The sequence below is a fragment of the Monodon monoceros genome, unplaced genomic scaffold (genome assembly GCF_005190385.1).
Source record: "Monodon monoceros isolate NGI ecotype Baffin Bay Population unplaced genomic scaffold, NGI_Narwhal_1 Super_Scaffold_8, whole genome shotgun sequence".
NCBI classification, from domain to species: Eukaryota; Metazoa; Chordata; class Mammalia; order Artiodactyla; family Monodontidae; genus Monodon; species Monodon monoceros.
Genome location: NW_021703785.1, coordinates 4800653 through 4820698, shown reverse-complemented (window position 1 = coordinate 4820698; position 20046 = coordinate 4800653). Strand labels below are relative to the sequence as shown.

Below are 20046 nucleotides of genomic sequence, written 5' to 3'. Positions count from 1 at the left end.
GGTCTTTTTTCAGAGCCTGCTCTGAAGGCTCTCACAACTCTGGTTGCATTCTAGAGTCCTGCATTTGCCTTTTCTCTTCTGTACATTGTTTATTTAAAAAATTTTTTTTAATTATTTTTGGCTGTGTTGGGTCTTCGTTGCTGCGCGGGCTTTCTCTAGTTGTGGCGAGCGGGGGCTACTCTTCCTTGTGGGGCTTCTCATTGTGGTGGCTTTTTGTTGTGGAGCACGGGCTCTAGGCGTGTGGGTTTCAGTAGTTGTGGCGCGAGGGCTCAGTAGTTGTGGCTCGCGGGCTCTAGAGCGCAGGCTCAGTGGTTGTGGCACATGGGCTTAGCTGCTCCGCAGCATGTGGGGTCTTCCTGGACCAGGGCTCGAACCCATGTCCCCTGCATTGGCAGGCAGATTCTTAACCACTGTGCCACCAGGGAAGTCCTCTGTATATTTTTTAAAACAGTCTCCGTTCTCCCTGTGTCCCATTTTCTAGGTTCTATAGCTTCTATGAATGTATCCCATTTTGTAGTTTTTACTTCAATTTCAATAAGAGTTCGAGACAGGTGGGAAATAAAAGCCTGCTTCAGCTTGCCACCTTGAACCAGAAGTCACACCCGCACTTAAATGCAATGGTTTACTCATCACCAGGACCATTTTTTGCCATCATGTAAATCCTGAGAGTTGCAAAAAATAGTTTTTGAAATTAGCATTTCACCTTTAATAGCCCTTCATTTTATATTTGCTGCAATAGTGGTTTCACATGCATATAACCTAGGATTTATTTAGAAATAACTTACAAAAAATATAAAATTAGCACTAATATCCAAATTGTATCCACTTTTTTAAAGGTAAAAATAACGTAAGTGACCTGTAGAGATTTTGCTAATTTTCTAGGATTATTTTATCATTGGGCTTGTAAAACAATATAAAATGAGAAGTCAGTCTCAGAAATCTAGAAACAAATTTCCAAATCATATGACCATCTGCAGAAAGAATGACTTAGGAGCATCTATATATTTATAATCTTTATAGTATCTTTTTAAAGCAAGGGCAAATTTTAAGTAATTAAGGTATACATTTGAAATAGATTCGTTTTTTTTTTTTTGAAAGGAGTGGTGGCCAATGTGTCAGGTCCATATGGTGAATTTTCAGTCTAACATCACACTGAAATCTAACTACTCCATCCTTCCTCTAAACACCTAGCATTCTGCTTATCTCCCAGAGAACAATACGTATTTGTTTAATGAGGGGAAGGAACCAAGGGATCATGAAGTAATACTCTGAGTTGTAAAAGACTGTCTTAATGCGTTGAATATATTAGCACACGGATATAATCCAATAGTAAAATATAAGTACACATATCAGGAAGAAAAGTGATACAGACTCTCAAGAACGGGCCACACAAGTACCTGCCTATGTAAAGGTCATTCAGAATAGAAAGCTAAGTGCACATTCGATAGAATAGAGATTGTTTTACAAATGGAAAATCATACGCAATGAAATTAAAATCAAAGGCCCACATTAAAATGGCAAAGAAGTTCTACAAAGAATTCACTCATTTCTTAAGACCATAAGCTAAATTGAGGGATAAATTAGGCATTCAAAATGTCTAGAAGCTAAGCAGGTAATTTCCTCAACGATGGGTCCTAAATTTTTCTAGGATTGGACTAAAAGAACAGAGGCTGTCTTCTGCAGTCAGAGAGGATACAGTCTCAACATAACTAACACATGATGTTAAATATCACATTTTCATTGTTATCTCTCCTAAAATGGTTACAGTGATATTTTTAGTTATGAAAAATTTATTCTAAGAAAACAGGAAAGAAAAAAAGTTCATGGATGAAGAAAATATTTGCTCACCAAATATAACGTTTAATTTCCCACCCCATTCCTGATGATGCCTTTTAGGGTGGCCTTGATGTAGACTTTATAGGATGGCGTGGAGGAAAACCATATCAGTTCCCAGAGGAGTGTAGCTGTTAGCATCTGTACAAACCATCAGAACATTGTAGGGCTCAAGGCAGGGGGTGCTGGTGGGACGGAAAGACTCATGTTCCTCCTTCTATTTTGATAAGTTCCCAAGTATCAGGGACTTGTACCAAGTGCAACTAGTAAACGTCACCTGAGGAAGGAATAAGAATCTTGACTCCTCTTCCATTCCTGTGAACCAGCCATGGTTGCTAAGTGCTTTCATTTTTCCACTTGGGTTCCCCTCATAGATGGGAAGAGTGTTTATGGGATTTAATGAGATGAATTTCAAGGATTCAGAGAAATGCGTTTAAGTGTGTCCTATGAATCCACATTACAGGCGGATGTGAAAAACTGGATCTCTCATGGATGTTTCCGTGACTGCATGTTGAGTGCTAGCTAGTTCAGCATTGTTACCCAAGAAGAAAACTGTATGGTCCTCGTTAAGAACATTACCTATTATGTTCTATTTCTATTTATTTGTGTTATTTTTCTCTGTGAAGTGACATGGTGAGGATCACATACTGTAAATCAGTGTCATGTTTTAGTAGATTACCCAGTCTTTTTTTAATTTGGCAACCTTTAGTAACTATGACTCTGCAAAGGAAATATCCTTAAAAACAGGAAACTACGTAAATAAGTCTGTGGCTGCAGAATCTCAAACCATGACTTGTAATTGAAGAGACAGTTTTGCTAGTGCTTTGATCCATCCATGAATGTATTTAGAGTACAAACAACATTTCCTGCTTTTCTTTCTAAAAAGAAAAACAGACTTTCTGTGTAATCACAGAATACGTACAAAGCTATCCCAATGTCTGTGTCCTGCCTACACGGACACACGTTAATGGCTTCAAGGCATGAAAACACCTCATAAATAGACCCGGACTTCAAAAATATGCTTTTTTTAAATGAGTTAGGGGAAAATTATTTTCCTAATTTTATCACCAGTTTTTGAAACATTAAATGTGAACAAAAGTAGTTGTGATTTTCATCAAAGTATTTTTACTCAAAAATAATGCCAAAACTTAAGTTGGTAGTACTCCGACTCTAAGGAAAAGCCAATATTATAGAATCATTTATAACAAGAAAACTGTCTCAATGTGTTAGAGTTGACATTGAACTTAACAAAAAGAATATTAACTAGAATGATTAACTGTCTTTATTTGTCAGATGTGAACTGACAAAGAAGTTTAAAGTAAAAGAGATATGATTATTCTTTTTTGGAGTGGGGGAAATAATAGGATTTAACACTCACTTATGACTCTTATTTGAGAGACATAGAACATCTGTTCTTTTATAATAACAAAAGCATATATTTGTTCAATAGTTTTGATATCTACTGGTTTTCTGCTGGTTACATCTTTTTAAATATATAAAGACACATACATATATAGTAAACTGAGAAAATATTAAGATGAGAAAAGATTAGGCTGAGAAACTGAGAAAATATAAAGAATAACAAAAATGAGGTTCTGAAGTATGTATCTCTCAGAGGCAAGACGGCACAAATGAATATTCTGAGAAGCCAGGCTCCTTGGGCCCCTTGTTTCCTACAAGAAAACAAAGATGCGAGAAAAGGAAAATGTGCACAGGTGACAACAGAAAGAAAGAAAGAAAGAAAGAAAGGAAAGAAGGAAGGAAGGAAGGGAGAGAGAAAAAAAGAAAGGAAGGGCTTCCCTGGTGGTGCAGTGGTTGAGAGTCTGCCTGCCGATGCAAGGGAAACAGGTTCGTGCCCCGGTCTGGGAAGATCCCACATGCCACGGAGTGGCTAGGCCCGTGAGCCATGGCCGCTGGGCCTGCATGTCCGGAGTCTGTGCTCCGCAATGGGAGAGGCCACAAGAGTGAGAGGCCCGCGTACCGCAAAAAAAAAAAAAAAAAAAAAAAGAAAGGAAGAAAAAAAGATTATATATTAAATTAAGAATTAGACATTAGGAGGTGACATAAAAAAGAAAAAAGACTAACGTAAAAAAGTTCAAATACTAGTATTTAGTGACTTGAAACAATAAGGATGTGTAACATTTTGCTTATAACATCGAGAAATACTCATTATAATATGTATGTCCACAAAGGAATGAGAAGTGAGAAGTATAATACACCTCTGGCAAGAATCTATGTCATTAAAACTTTCTGAGTTTTTGGCAATAAATGTCAAAAGCCTACAGTTTTGCATGCGCTTTTACCTGCCAAGTCCAATTCAATGAGTTTAGGGAAAGGAATCAGAAGTGTATGGAAATACTGCAGCACAATGGATGGACCCAGAGGTTATCATACTAAGTGAAATAAGTCAGAAAGAGAAAGACAAACACCATATGATAGCATTTATATGTGAAATCTAAAATATGACACAAATGAACCTATCTATGAAACAAAACCAGACTCACAGAGATCAGACTTGTGGTTGCCAAGGGGGAGAAGGGGAGGGAGGGATGGATTGGGAGTTTAGGATTAGCATATGCAAACAATTATATATAGGATGGGTAAACAACAAGGTCCTACATATCGTACAGGGAACTATATCCAATATCCTGTGATAAGCCATAATGGAAAAGAGAATGAAAAATATATATATGTATAACTGAGTCACTTTGCTGTACAGCAGAAATTAAACACAACATTATAAATCAACTCTACTTCAATAAATTTTTTTAATGTATGGAAATAAGTATGCATATATGTTCTTAGTAGTATTTTTTTTTTACATAGCAAAAAAATGAACACGAAGAAAAGTCCGGTAGTTAGTAAAACACGCAAGTAATTTACATCATAATAATATACTGTATTATCATGCAAACATTAAATTATGCTATAGAAGCATATTTAATCATTCAAACCACTATTCACGGTATAAAATGTTGTTTTCCTATTGGTGGTAGATGATGGATTTTCTTATTATCTTCTTTTTGCTGATGGACACTTATTAAATGCTTTTTTTCCTTTTTGGGTCTTAGTTGAGATCTTTCGTGTGGCACGGGCTCTTTGCTGTGGCGTGCGGGCTTCTCTCTAGTTGTGGCGCGCGGGCTCCAGGGAGCATGGGCTCAGTAGTTGTGGTGCGTGGCCTTAGCTGCCCCGAGGCGTGTGGGATCTTAGTTCCCCGACCAGGGATCCAACCCATGTCCCCTGTACTGGCAGGCGGATTCTTTACCACTGGACCACAGGGAAGTCCTGACACTTACTGAATGTTTTTAAATAATTAAGCATGCATTTTCTAGTATAAATATAATAACAGATATTACTCTACAGAAATGTTGTTGTGAGTTTTTAAGATATTTGATGAAAATGCTTAGATTCTCAAAGAGACGCCATCTTTTCTCTAATCTATTGGCGCTACAGGAACAGTAAGCCCAGCGCTCCTGATGAGGCTCTACCGGCTCTCCCTGGGCACTTACCAGCAGAGGCTGGCTGGGAAAGGCACACAGCCTTCCTTGGCCTCTCTGGTGAGGGGGCATCTATGCGGTGGGCAGCTGTTGTTTAGTTCAGGGAACATCCGTGACCCCTCTGGGAACAGCATCCAGATTTTATTTTGGGGAGAAGGCTTCCTGCACTCCAGGGATGTGGTGCAGGTGAGGCTGGGCCAGCCCCTCCCACATGCAGGAGGCCTGGGACTTGCCTTATTGACCTGGACGTTCCGTCTCCCCGGCTGCAGGGATTGCTCAAGTGTGGACACGTGACTTAAGCCACACTACTGGACTCCACGGCGGGACTTCTGCAAAAATTATGGCAATGAGGTGATCTCTTCCTGCCGCGGTTCCCAAACTGAGAGGTTATAAATCTGTAGCTGCTGGTGAAATCAACTTACAAAGAGAAAAACAGAGCTCAGAGGTGGGGTCGGGGAGCCAAAGCTCGACTTGGAGCTTTGATAGAGCTCAAGAGAGTTATTCTCTGCATGGAATCTCTCCTGTATCTCTGTGCTTCAGTATATCTCTTTATGTTAGCATATTTCTACCACCTATCTATCTATCTATCTATCTATCTATCTATCTATCTAATGAACAATATATTCCCTGTTGTTTATTTCTGGACCATGAATTCCGTCTTTGCTTCAGTCAGTTCCAGTAGGGTTTCTGCACTTGCAGGACGCCTTACCGACACACATGCTCTCCTCATGGAGACACTGTGAAGCTTTAATGAGACGATGGATCTTAGGTGCTTGGCTGAATGTCTTGTGATAAGTGCTCACAATTAGTAGACAGTAATAATGCTGGGCGTGGTTATAACAGTGGCAGTGACATACATACACAGTAAGGTAGCCTGGAAGCTAGGGATGAAATCTTCATCATGGATCTTACCCTTGTTTGGGAAATCACCTGCTTAAACCTGGGAAAACATAGTTTCTCTGTATTCCCTTGCACATCTGTAAATCTGTGATTGTTACACTCTCTATACTTACATCTCAGAGACGTTATGGAGATAAGTGAATGGTTCCCTTCCTCTTCGATATTTTGTTAATACATTACAGGCAACACCTCCAGTCTAGTATTTATTCAATTTGTTTACTTCCACAGATAAACTTGTGTTTCTCGGATTATGAACCACATCTACTAATCCTCTTTCTATCCCCAGCATCTAGCCCAATAGCTGGTACATGATAGATGCAGGAGGGCAAAATGATGCCCCCCCAGAAGGTGGTACATCCTAATCCCCAGAACCTATGAATATCTTGTAACGTGGCAAAAGGAACTGAGGACGCAGATGGAATTAAGGTTGCTAATCTGGTGACAAAATGGGAAGTTTACCAAGCAAGACTAATCTAGTCACACGAGATCTTAAAAAGGGAGAGAGGTTGGGTCCAGCGGGTAAGAGAGATGTGACATGTGAATAACTTGCTTCTCCACTGCTGACTTTGAACTTGGAGCAGCAGAACCACAAGCCAAGGAATGTGGGTGGCTTCAAGAAGCTGGGCACTCTCCTTGGTGGACAGCCGGCAAGGGAAGAGGGACCTTGGTCCTACAATAGCAAGGAGCTGAATTCTGCCAACAGTCTGAATGATCAGGAACCAGGTCTTCTCCTAGAGGTTCCAGGAGAAACTTTGATTTCAGCCCGGTGAGATCCAACTTCTGACCTACAGAACTGGGAGATAACGTATCTGTGCCGTTTTGAGCCACAAAGTTTGTGGCAATTTGTTAAGGCAGCAATAGAAAACTGAGGCAATGAGTGTTGCGCAAATTTATGTTGAATGAGTGAAAATGCAAGAGAAAATACTTAGGGCGGAACAGGACGCACTTCTTAGGAAGTAAAATGTGGAGGAGAGAATATAATTTCATATACATCTACCACATTTCTCCTCAGCATAGCAAGCATTTTACAATAAAAGTAGGCGGAGCTAATGACCCTCTGGAGTCAAGCTTGTGATGAGAAGGGCACGACTGAGAGAAGCTTGGCTACTCCAGTTACAAAATAAATTCTGGTGAAAAGGGAGAAAACAGAAGAGCAGTGAACTGTGCCAAGTCAGGGAGCCAGATGCCTTGGCTTCGACTGATGGCTTCAGTGTGAACCCGGGGAAGAGACTTGGTTTCTCTATTCTTCAGTTTTCTTTTCTGCTGGATTTAACCACTGAGCCATCATGTGGGACGAATATGACTGAGGAAAGCCTGCGCCTGCTTCCTCACTTGGGCAGACTTTCCTAGGTGATCACTGAATCCACTAACGGTCCCGACCTCAATCTTCTTTACAGTCCAGACCCAACCGTGCACGGAGCCAACGGGAAACCCACCCTCAAGAGCTGGACGACAGCTCACGTCCTTTCAGCTCTGAACCTCCGTGACGTTACATATGGAGTTTCCCTAATTATATGTTCATGTTTGCTTCTTTTGTGCTAATTGATGGAGCTCATGGTTTCTAATACACTTCCTGCTTTTCCTGATGCTCCATGCATTTAAATTTTATCTCTTTGTGGAAAGAATAATAGAAGCAAACAGGGATGTAAACCGTTCTTCTTGTAAGGATTAAGATTTGGAATTTGAAAGCTGTCCACAAATCTCATAAAACTGTTATATAAAATCATGAGTCTGCATTTCCTTCTGACACTACAAGAGTAGGCTGGAAATGATAAGAACAAACACATCTCCAAATCGAAGACAATTTATCTAGAGATAGAAAGTTTATTTAGCTAGGTTCTCCCATCCCCGCTTTTCATTAGGATTTATTTTTTAGAGCAGTTTTAGGTTTACAGCAATGTTGAGCACAAAGTACAGAGTGATTAGATTTTCCAAAAGAAAAATTCACTAACTGCAATTTCGTGACATGAAAAGTTTGCAGATTCAGGTTTAAAATCTTCTAATCGTGAAGCCACGAAAGGGTGGACACAGTACACACAACATCTTTGCAAAGTGAACGTGGTTCTAAATCCCTTCAAAAGGAGATTCGTGAAATTCATGAAAATCATTTTATTTTGCCATTAAAGCCGATCCGTACTGGTTAATACTCTTTCTTCTTCATCATTACTCTCTCTGCATAATTATTATCCTCTAACTCCTCTAGGCTGAGTTCTCTCTTTGCCTTTATGTTTCCTTTTTATTGCTTCCTCTCCTCTAATCCTCTAGAACTTTTGAAGTACGCAAAATCTGTCTTCATAGAAGGGTTAGACATTATTCTCTTCTTGAACAAACAATACTGAATGTATCTGTTCTATTCCAAAATTACCAGGCAGAGCTCAGAGCCGCCCTAACAAAGTCCCACAGGCTGGGCGGCTTCAAAACAGTACTTTATGGTCTCACAGTTTTGGAGGAGGACAGTCTGAGGCCAGAGTGTTGGCAGGGGTGCAGGTGATGGTATTCTCCCTGTGTTTCCCCCCACTGTGTTCCCTGTGGGTATGTTTGTGGGTACGAATGTCCCCTTGTTATAAGTACACTTCTGTGAGATGAATTGAGATGTTAGAGCCCTAACTTCCTGCACCTCAACGTGACCGTATCTGGAGCGGTATCTGGACCTTTAAAGAGATGATTGAGTTAAAATGAGGTCTTTAGAGTGAGCCCTAATTCAATGAGATTCCTTATGAAAAGGGTAAAAATAGTAAATCTGGACACCCAGGAAGACCCCTGGGTGCACACAAAGGGAAGACCTTGTGAAGACACAGTAAGAAGGTGGCCCAAGGAGAGAGGCCTTTGGAGAAACAAAACCTGCCAACACCTTGACCTTGGACCTCTGGCCTCCAGGACTGTGGAATAATACATTTCTGTTGTTTAAGCCACCCCGTCTGTGGCATCTTGTTACATGGCAGCCCTAGCGGATTAACATGCCCACTGGGCAGCATGGGATCAGGGCCCATCCTGGTGTCCTCACTTTAACCTGATCGCCTCCCTAAAAGACCCTATTTTCACATAAGGTCACATTCTGAGATACTGCAGGTTAGGACTTGAATTGGGGGGCAGGGGGCAAGTTAACCTTGACGCTCGGTTTGGGGGGCCCACTTAAAATGTAAATTCCGTAAGTGAGGTGTCACAGCGTTCATCAGGCTTAAAGTCTTGTCAGTCACGAAGCTTTCTGGGGATGATGTGAATCTCTGTAGAACGATGTGTATTTCACCCTCCTCCTTGCTCTAGGGAAGCTCTCTAAACGTTTTCTTTCAACTTCCATCTGAGTACAGACCAACCAACTCATTGCCCAGGATGCCCTGCCCTGGTCCTGTCGGAGCAGCATTCAATAATTCTGGCTTCGGTAAAGGACAGTCGTCCATCCTAGGGAGTTCAGAGGTCAAGACATACCGGCCAGGCCAGCAAGTTACGCTGCTGCTACAGATTACCAGGCAATTGTGAGATGATGTCACTAGGATCCTCTCCAGGTGGCATCAAGGAGGACAGCCTTCTGCTCAATGCACCTGCGGTGCCCACTGACCTGGGAACAGGCCAGGAAGTGGCTGCAGGCTCCGCCCTTCCTGGCTCCAGAAGCAGCAAGCTCGGGGCTCCCTGCCATAGAGACTGGACACACCTTGGGGCTGATTCAACTCCACGCCATGCCAAAGCTCCACGCATGGTTTCCTCAACTCTCCCTGGTCTAATCCCTTTCATTTCTCCTCTTAGATCAGGTAAGGTAGAGAGAGAAAATGCAGAAGTACAACGTGGACTGTGTTGGAACTTCTCCAAGGTTTGTCTAGGTGTGCAGGCTTGGGAGGGTATGGTCAGTTTTATCAGCACACCTGGAGGTAGATGAGTTTATCACCAGTCCTTCCTGGCTCTCCAGCGAGGGGCATCCAGGGGGGCCTGGAGCGAGATGCCAGCCTCCACTAACACAGAAAATGATGGACTCTGCATTGTCTGGTGCTGGGGTGCTTTGCCCTCATTCTGGACCAGGGGGCGCCCATCTGACTCAGATTCTGCCTGGACCAAGGGGCACCCACCTGACTCAGACTCTGCCCTCAACATCCAGGAGGGCTGAATGTGCTGGAGACCAAGACCCGTCAGCCACTTGTAGAGATGAGGAAATGGAAACCCAGTGGGTACGACGTTCCAAAATTCATAGCTATGGGCAGAATCCACCAACCTAATTTCTACTCCGGGGCTCTTTCCCTGCATTAGTCCCCTCGCTCAAGGCAAACTTGAACGGCTGGGGAAGCACACGGAGGTGGACGTCGGGGAAGATGATCTTAAGTATGAGGACCTGAACTCAGGTCTAACTATACGAATTTAATAAGCCTCCAAAAGTGCAGTGTTTTAATGGAAGACGACGTCCCAAACACATGAAGTTACTACATGCTACGTAAGTTTTTAAAAATAACTTATTTTCATATTTATTATTTATTCTGATCATACTATCTTCCTTCACATTTCTCTTTTGGTCTAAATTTATATATATACATATATATTTATATAAAGATTTTGTATCTACTTAAAGATTTTGTATCTACATATTTTGTAGATTTATATATATATATAATATATATATATAAAGACTTTGTATGACATCACATGGTGATATAACTAGCTGGTATTTCATTATTCCTTTTTCAGAAAAAAAGACCCTTGAGTTTTAGAAAATAATCAAACATATTCACACACTGGAGAAAGTACGGAGATTAAAGATATCATAGACGTCCAAATTAAAATTTATAGGGAGCAGATTTTTCTACTGAAACACTACTTCGGTGAGAAAATCTTTTACATAATCTTTCTAAAAATCTTCATCAACTCCCCAGATGTGTGAGATACAATTTAGGGAATGATTTTTCACAGTTGTCAACTCTCTCCTGTGAATGACACGCAACATTAAAAAATTCCTTTCTGACTCGATCAATATGCATATCCAAGTATTTTCCCCCATCTTTTTCTCTCAAAGGATTACTATAATGACTTCCCTTGCCTGAGGGAAATAAACCGCTTTAGGTCCCCTGCAGACACAGAGCCTCGCCACCAGGGGGCGCCCGTCCTCCATCACTTCATAATCAGACCTGTCACCCTAACGAGCAACAGCCCGCCGTGTTTTCCCAGGAGGCGGAAATATAACCTCATGCTTGTCACAGCTAAAAAATGAAATGCAGAATTTACACAGAATTCTCAAAATGTTTTATCTCCATTGTCAGTAACCCCCAGCAGATCTTTTACTTTATTTTTTCTTTCAATAATTCACCTATGAAAAATACAGCAGCAAATCAGGTAGGGTCTCTCTTATCCATCAATCAAGTGGCAATTTTCGCAATGTATGTTACCATAGCACCCGCAGCCTGAGACGCTCTGCTACTTCTGTGTTGTTAGTGTTGGCTCACCATTCCAGGTAAGCAATCCAGGATTTCTCCAGGGGATTCTAGAAGAACGCGAGGGAGTGTGCAGGGGGGAAACCCACGTAATTATCACCATGATGGGTTGACAGCGCAGAACCCACAAAGGACTCCACCCCCTCACTCTGAAGACGAAGAAACAGTTTCTAAAATAGCAGAGTATTGTGTGAACCCAGCTTGAGAACAGAGCCCACCTCGAAAAGTTTTAGCTCAATAAAGCCTGACATCCAATGACGGGCTTCACCCTGACAGCACCTTGGAATTTCTCCCTAATTAATTTCTCAAACACCCCTTCAGCAACGCCTCAGTTTTATCCTCTAACAGAAAAACCAAGGGAGATCTCAGGCAAAGTGTCTTTCCTTCATTACCTAAGACAGAAGCAGAACTTAACAATAGGAGGAGATGGCTCTTCCCTCCTCTAGTTCTGTGGTTAAAACATCTGTCCTTCACCTTCAGCAACAGCCTCAGTCAAAGACATTGTACAGCCATGGACATGCATTCTCAGATATTTCATTTCTTAAAAGTAAGCTACCGGCTTGCCAAGGATCATAGCAGCAGATGACCAAAATGTAGACATGTAAAACACGCCCATGTAGGACATGGGTAAGTAATATAAGCCTCAGAAAGAAATGATGCAATAAGGTTGCATCTAATAACTTACCCAAATTTTAAATAACTCCTGATTGTTGAAAGGAATTTTGTCTACTCTGAACCCTCTAACTGGTCCCCTGATCCCAAGGACTGAGATGTACTTTTTTGGATGGATAACAGGAATTCTAAGCATCAGTATATATCTAATAAAAGCCTAGATGACAGGAAGACCTGGAGTCCTGTAATCCCAGTCTCTAAAAGATTGGATGATGCAGGGGACGCTAGGAAAAAAAGCCAGAATCACGCCACTGGTTTGTCACTATGGAGAAGCACCTTGAACAAAACTGACCCTCACCTGGACAGCATCTGTCGGCGAGACTTTTGCAGTCACGTGCTCACTGAGTACTTTTTTGAGATGATTTTTAGAGGGAATCTCTTTCCTTCTGGAAGCTTCTGAATTGGATGTATTTCCATTAGTAGGGAGACCATTATTAAAGGAATTTGAAGGAAACTGTCTATTCCTTCAACTCTTGATGATAAAATGATTATATTTTTCAGCATACAGAATGGCAATAAAATCATTTATTAATTTTTTAAAAAAGAGGAATTACACTGGAGGCAAGATGAAGACCAACCTACTTGGTGAACTCCTTTTAGTGAAATTGGGTTTAGTGATTGCCATTTACTCATTTCGTTGAGGGGGGAGTCCAGCAGATGTGCTGTTCTGTGTGAGCTGAAACGTGGCTGTGAGCCTGCTTCCCAGTGGGCCTCAGGTCATGTGCAGCCAACTGGGGAACTAGGAAAAATACTCCCATTTCTCGACTAGACTTAGTCTCATTCTGAGTACAAAAGACGCTTCATTCACAATGCGTAAAAGGTGTGTGAGATGACTCAATACGTACTCCAAGTATACCTGAAGGGTGAGTTCTTTGGATCTTCATGTCTATCTGTAAGAGGTGAACCTTCAAAGATCGTGTGACAATGTTTGGAAACAAATGTTTTATATGTAAAAGTCTTACTAGTTTCCCTACAAATGTGAGGCCACTGGGCTCCTGGGCAGGGTTTCACCAGTGGCCCCGGGAGCTCACTTCTTCCCAGAAGGAGATGTTCTGGGGACCCTGGTGTCTGGGACCCTCATCGGTAGTGACATGGCAGCGAGCAATTCCCACCTGCAGAAATCTCTCCTGTTCAAGTCCAGCAGCAAAACTCAAGGGACCTCTGTGACCCAAGGTGGATAAAGGATGGCTGCTAGTGATAAGACACAGAAGAATTCTTCCAGGATGCCTGGGTCACAGCTTAGAAAAGAGGATCAATCTGAAAATCAGCACCATTGTTTTGGTCAAAATTTTTCACAGCGCTCAGGGACCAAATGCCTTCATAATTTATTCTGCACATTTTTGAGAAGTAAGAAAAAGAACATAGGCCCAGCTGACAGTGGGGAAAGAAGAGTCAGATTCCCAAATATTCAGTGATGAGATTCTCCCAGAAAGCTTCTAATTTTGGTGGCATTTTCCCCTGGATCCGACAAATGATAAATCTCTCCTCTTTTCCTATTTGTTTTCCTTAATGATGTAGATGAAAAAATCTGACTTTGAAAGACCCAAAGACAATTAAAAATATAAGATAGACTTTCTGCACATGTGCGAAAAGAGAGTAATTTCCATGTTTAGCTTTCTGACGGCCTTGAAAGTGTACAGGGAAGGCGATGAACGTTCAAACCTGTATTTCAGATTCAAACATACAGATAAGAGACCAGGAAGCAGGAGGAGATAGACAGACGCCTCTCCCTTCATCTGAGGTTCTTTTCTGCTCTGAAAATCTAGTGAAGCTGTTGACCTTCTCTAGGAAAAAAGCTACATGCATGAGAATGAACAAGAATACAACCTTGACGTAAAATTCCAGAAGTTTCTCAGAAGTCCTAAAATCACAGACACCTCATTGGTCCTTAAGTCAAGAGATGAAGACCTTATCTTGATGACCATTTATTGAAGTTTTGTGTGGAAGACAAATAAATGAATAGCCCGTGACTGGTGAATTCTGGCTCAGATTCAAAGGAAGAAGGTGTTAATATCTTCCTTCCTTCCTTCCCTCTTCCTTCCTTTTATCTCTCTCTTCTCTCTCTCTCTCTCTGTCTTCCCAGTAGAGAGGAACCATATGAAAAATGATCTCAGCATCAAATCAGTGGAATAACAAAAATAATTGGTAAATCACTTTACATTCCACAAATCGCTTCCTTATGTACAATGGCTATTGCCTATGGATGACGTATCTCGTGCAGCTTCTCTATCTGTATTCCTCACTGCAGACATGCCTGAGGGGTATCGCTATCACTAATGTACTAACGAGGAGATGGTGGCTCGGAGAGAATGCATGAATAGAAACAGGAGGAAAGCCCATGTCTCTTAACCTTCATCCAGATATCCTTCCCATAAGTTTGGGCAGCACAGAAGTCATCCAGTGTGCAGGCAGGCGTTTAGGGGAGAGCTTTGCTGGACAGTCTCTTGATAGCACATCACTTAGAACAGGATGGGTTATGGATAGGCATGGAAATAAGTGCTCTAGAAAGAATCTGATAAATTCTCATGTTGAACATCTCAATATGTCACTCTGCTTAGAAGGGTCTAAAGTTTATTATAAGAAGAGGAGTTTTCATGTTTCTTCGTACATATGATGGTGTCTTATCCTTAAAACTTGAAAACTAAACATGCTACAACTCAAGCCATCCAGTTACAAGGACACGTAGCACATTTTTACTGAGACAGCGTGAAGCAACAACTCTGATTATCACATTTCTGCAGCAAAGGGGATTGTTCTCGCTTGTCTACTCAGCATTTATTTTTAAAAAGCAATCTACTCTTATCCTTTGCGTCTTATTCTACATCTAAATTGTGTAACACGTATAAATACCCAGAAATTGAGTGCTGCTACTGGTGTTTTGCCCAGTCTGAGTCATTTGGTGAAAGAGGTAAACAATTTAACCGGACTCTAATACACATACACACACACAAGTAACTTAAATGGGCATTTCTTCATACTCTCGATACTTATTTAAGATAAAGTAACATAACACTTCTCAGAAAATAGATTTGGGACCTAAACTTGTTACCAGTTTGAAGAAGAAACATAATTTTACCGCCTTATCACGTCATCTGTTCTTAGGTTAATACAAAGATAAGGCAGGTAGAACCCAACCGACTCTAAGTCAAATTTAAGCAAATCCAAAGATTGCTAACGTTTTTCCATTTTATCCTTTTACAAACTTAATGATGGTGGTCATAGGTAGACGACACATCACGTGGCATCTCCAAATCAGTTTCGGGGTCCTTTCAGGGCTTCTGTGAAGGAAAGCATGGAATAGTCCCAGCCGAATCTTCAGGGTTACATAGGTGGAAGGAAACCCCCAACCAAACAAACACCACATAAGAAGCAGATCCACCACGAGAGGCTGGGTGCCAACACCTGCCCTGCACTGTACCTGTACAGATGAAACTGGAGAGTCCCCCGTAGATAACTTCATCATTGTCGGGCAATATGAACGGACACCTCGTCTGAACCTCCAAACAGTATTGCTTGCAAGGAATTGTCTTTCTGCAGTTCAGCTGTGCGACTTCAAAATACTGGGAACACAGCCAGGCTTTGTAGACAATCTGAAAAAAGAGAAGAATCAAAAATAGGGCGGGATGACAACGGTTCTGACTGATAAAGGACATGCTGTACTGTGAGAAACATGCTAGGGCTTCAAGCGGATCATAAGAAAACTCACACTTGGAGACAGCGTATTCACACAAGGCCAGCTGCAAGCGATGTCTTGGCAACAGAGCAAAACATTTTTTGATTGAGCCCTTAAGAGAATGCAAAAGGTAATGTGGCGTTTGAGGGGATGTAACGCATGTGAAAAACAGTGGAGTTAAGCAGGGCCTGAAGTTTTTAAAATCCAATGATATTCAAGAAAGGAAATAACTGTGGATCCGCCGTGGTTATTTACTGCAGGGAGCGAGAGCCCTGCAGACACCGGCTATTCCCCCCAAGGGCACTAGATGGCGCTGATTCCCCTACAAAGATGCCCCCGCGGGCTGTGCAGAGGCGGCTGGTTAGAGCTTGAACTCCAGGGCACAGAACAAGCAGCGGCGGGCATTTAAATTGATGACTCACATCAAATGCATTACATATCTCATCGTCCGAAAGCCGGGAAACACCCAACCTAAATCAGACACTTTATGTCGTGGTGTGGCGAGGAGAACGAAGAAGGAAACCTCATCAGAGCCGCAACTTGGACCTTTAGATACTGTGATCCACATCGATATTCGTTAAGTATTTGCTTAATTTAATAAAATGTGAAAGGACTATGAATTCACCTAGCTCTTTGTTTTTGATAGGTATTTAGGAAAGTAGATATCGAAAAAATGCCTTATTCTAATATAAGGGAACAAGTTGAAACTAGGCCCAAATAAAACCATGGCAAAGTATCACCATACAGATGGCTGTGACTCAGGTATTTCCCAGACCCTGGGCGCTGATGTCTTCTGTTTACCTGTTTCTAAGGTTAATACTAGCCTGGTAAGATTCTGTCGCCTATGTTCTGCCTGGAAAAGTGGATGGTGTACCGTTAAATGTACACTAAGAGATCATAAATACCTGACAATAATAGCAAGAGTAATAGCGAGTATTTATCAATTTCACACTCTGTTCTAAGCAAGGTACATACATTTTTTTCCCACGTAATTCTTAGCACACACATAGAAGGTAACTATTGGTCACACTTTGCACACAGATAATAATTAGCAATGGAAGTAAGTGGACAGCCTAGAATTCAAGCAGAATCTAGATAACTCTTGCCAGTATACTGTGAGGAGAATTCTTGGGTCAGGAAAGGGAGAGAAATAAACATCTCTGAGATACGTTCCAATGCCTCCCTTTTATTTTTGAGGGAGGGGGGTTGAGAAAGTTAGATGTTTTGTGGTGGCACAAAACCAAAGAAACAAGATGATTAACTTTTAAAAGCCCTAAAGGATGACAAATGAATACACTTGTCTTCTTTCATAAGAACTCCGTAGTATAAGGAAGACCAGAAATCTTCTTTATAATGGCTTAGCCTTCTCCTATGGAGAGACATACTAAGTCATCGCTTTTCTAGGTGTCACTGAATAGTATAAATGATTATCTGATGCTAAACAATAATTTAGGGAAGGAACAAAAACAGGTTTAAGGTCTCTGATGATAAATGACTGGTTCAACTACGTTTACCCCCATCTTTCCTGGAGGGCTTGTACTTTCCTCTCTCTGTGGAAGTTACGTTTGCCAGGTAACTATGCTCGTGAAGGACATCTCACCCCACCCCCGCTCTGCTGCTGCCTCTGGAAATCACTGCTGACAGTACAACAAATTGTTTGACAGCTGCCCATCCTACGGTCAATAGAAAATACTCTCAAGCTACAGTATAGAAAAGGAACTGACTAGACTATTAAAACGGCCTAAAAAAGAATGACATTTTTACTTAATAGCCAGATAAAAATTTTCTCTTTTTCTCCCAGAGCGTTTTCTCATTTCTTATTTTTCCCCCTGAACTCCCTGAGATGGGTTTGGGAAATATTTTACAAATAAAGAACCTGAGTTAGAGAGAGATTATAGTAGCAAATGGACAAAATTCAGGCCAGCACTTCCTTCACTGGGCCCTGGGGTAGCTGGACCTCTTCTGAGAGGAAGTGGAAAGTGATGACAACATGACAAAAGGTGGGTCTCTGGAGTCCTCGAGGGGAGGGTGGCAGTTCAGAGGGGAAAGGTCCTAGAGGTCATCTAGCTAAGCCTCTCATTTTAAAGTGAGAACTGGGGCCTAGGAAGATCACAGTTGATGGCAACCTCAAATCCCTGCCTTCTTGGATGATGTTTTAATAACACAGCACATTACTGGGAAGGCATCAACTGAATCATTCTTAACGTACCTTTTTTTTCTTTCTTTCTTTTTTTTTTTTGGTACGCGGGCCTCTCACTGTTGTGGCCTCTCCTGTTGTGGAGCACAGGCTCCGGACGCGCAGGCTCAGCGGCCATGGCTCACGGGCCCAGCTGCTCCGCGGCATGTGGGATCTTCCCGGACCGGGGCACGAACCCGTGTCCCCTGCATCGGCAGGCAGACTCCCAACCACTGTGCCACCACGGGAGCCCTTCTTTTTTTTTTTCAAGTCAAGTCACTTCACCCCAGATCTGCACTTTCCAAACCTTCCCTTGAAATTCTGCGCAGTGGCTGTAATAATCACACCCCACCCCTGGGCTGATTTCTGGGTCTTCTCTGCACCAACATCACTTTACAAATCCCCTCGGTTTCGCGGGCCTAATTGAAGGTGTGAGGAGAGGAGGGGAGATCCCAGGGAGCTGTGGTCTACTGAACTCATTTCCAGATTCCCGATGAAGACGAGTTTTTTTATTTTTTAAGATAATTCTCAGTTTTCAGGAAGGTTCTGGTTGTAATGGTACAAGCATGGTTGAGAGGAAAATCCCAGGAGACAGACTGAGTGAGGGGTCTCTGTTCCCTGATTACGGGAAGTGATGTTAAGCTACGGGACTCTAGGAGGGGGATGCTTTATGTGGCTAGAAATATTGTTCATTACGGGTTATACCCAGTGCCCTGAATAATCATGGCTTTCAGGCTCCTCTTTACAAGTGACGTCATCATGCACCAGCGTGACGTCAGCATGCACCAGTGTGACGTCAGCACGCACCGGGTCTCACGACCTCTCTTGGTTCTGGGCGTTCCACACGACCACGGTTCACCTCCCGTAGAGCCTTTCACAAAATGCCCCAGATTCGTATTTTTCCCATAGGGACTTGGATTCTCATTTCTTTTAAGTATACTTGCCTCCCTCCCCCCAAATTTATGTTCACGTTTTAGAGCAAGGGAACCAATTTACATTGCAAATATATGTTAGCTGGCTGAAAAAATATGTCGGTTACAATTTTTTATTATTATTTTTTATTATTAAGAAAAACGTCAGGTATTGAACATGGTTGTCATCTTCAAATCAGAAGGCTGTTTTCCCTTTTCCCCCAAGAATTACTAAGGGCTAACTCTTCTTACATGTATACCATGTGTTGATGCGTTTTCTGAGGCCCTTCCCTGGCAACTCTAACGCGTGAGTGGCGTGTGTCTGGAGCACGCGGGGCTGAAATCGCTGGTTACGTAAGCAGTAGTCTGCGGTGGCGACCGCCTCGGGCTAATGCACTTTGATGCACAAGGCATGTTGTTACAGTTGTGAGTGGGGCAGGAGGTCGAAAGAAATGTTCGCATGCGTATATCTGAGCGCCTTTCCTTAGCCCTGTGTCAGTGTCTGGTTAAAGCACACGTGGCACCCAGAAAATGGAAATACTGACATATTTTAAGAGGGAAGCAAGAAAACAATCCCTGCCTGAGGATGTGCCAGGTCATCTGAGGAAGAATATTCAGAGATGGACAGTGTAAGGAGACAGGCTCCTTGATCCGCCTAAGCCTTACAATGTCAGCACACCTTGTCCCGCGGGGCTGCATCTTCGCTCCATTTCCTGCGTCGAATACAAGTACCTTCCTGTTTTCTCCTGGTGACCCGCTTCGTGGGTCCTGTGATAACACTCGGTCTAACCCCCTGAACTTCAGAACGGCCCTCGCTTCCTGGCACCGCCCTATGTTTTTAAGTCCACCCAATCCATTCTCACCACCACCCTAGGCTCAGTCCCTTCAGGAGAGGGACTCCGTCTGAAGAAGGCAGGGCCAGCCCGGCTCCACCTGCTAGTCGGGTGTGATACCTGGAGGCCCACAGACGTGATGG

At 42.3% G+C, this 20046-nt stretch overlaps 1 protein-coding gene across 1 annotated transcript in view; it reads right to left on the bottom strand.

Moving 5' to 3' along the window:
• Positions 1–20046, bottom strand: part of FAM155A (family with sequence similarity 155 member A) — a 574270-nt gene that overhangs the window by 14428 nt on the left and 539796 nt on the right. The window contains exon 2 of the mRNA XM_029210375.1: positions 15729–15900. Coding sequence (XP_029066208.1) covers positions 15729–15900 — 172 coding nt within the window. The remainder of the gene's footprint in view (positions 1–15728; positions 15901–20046) is intronic.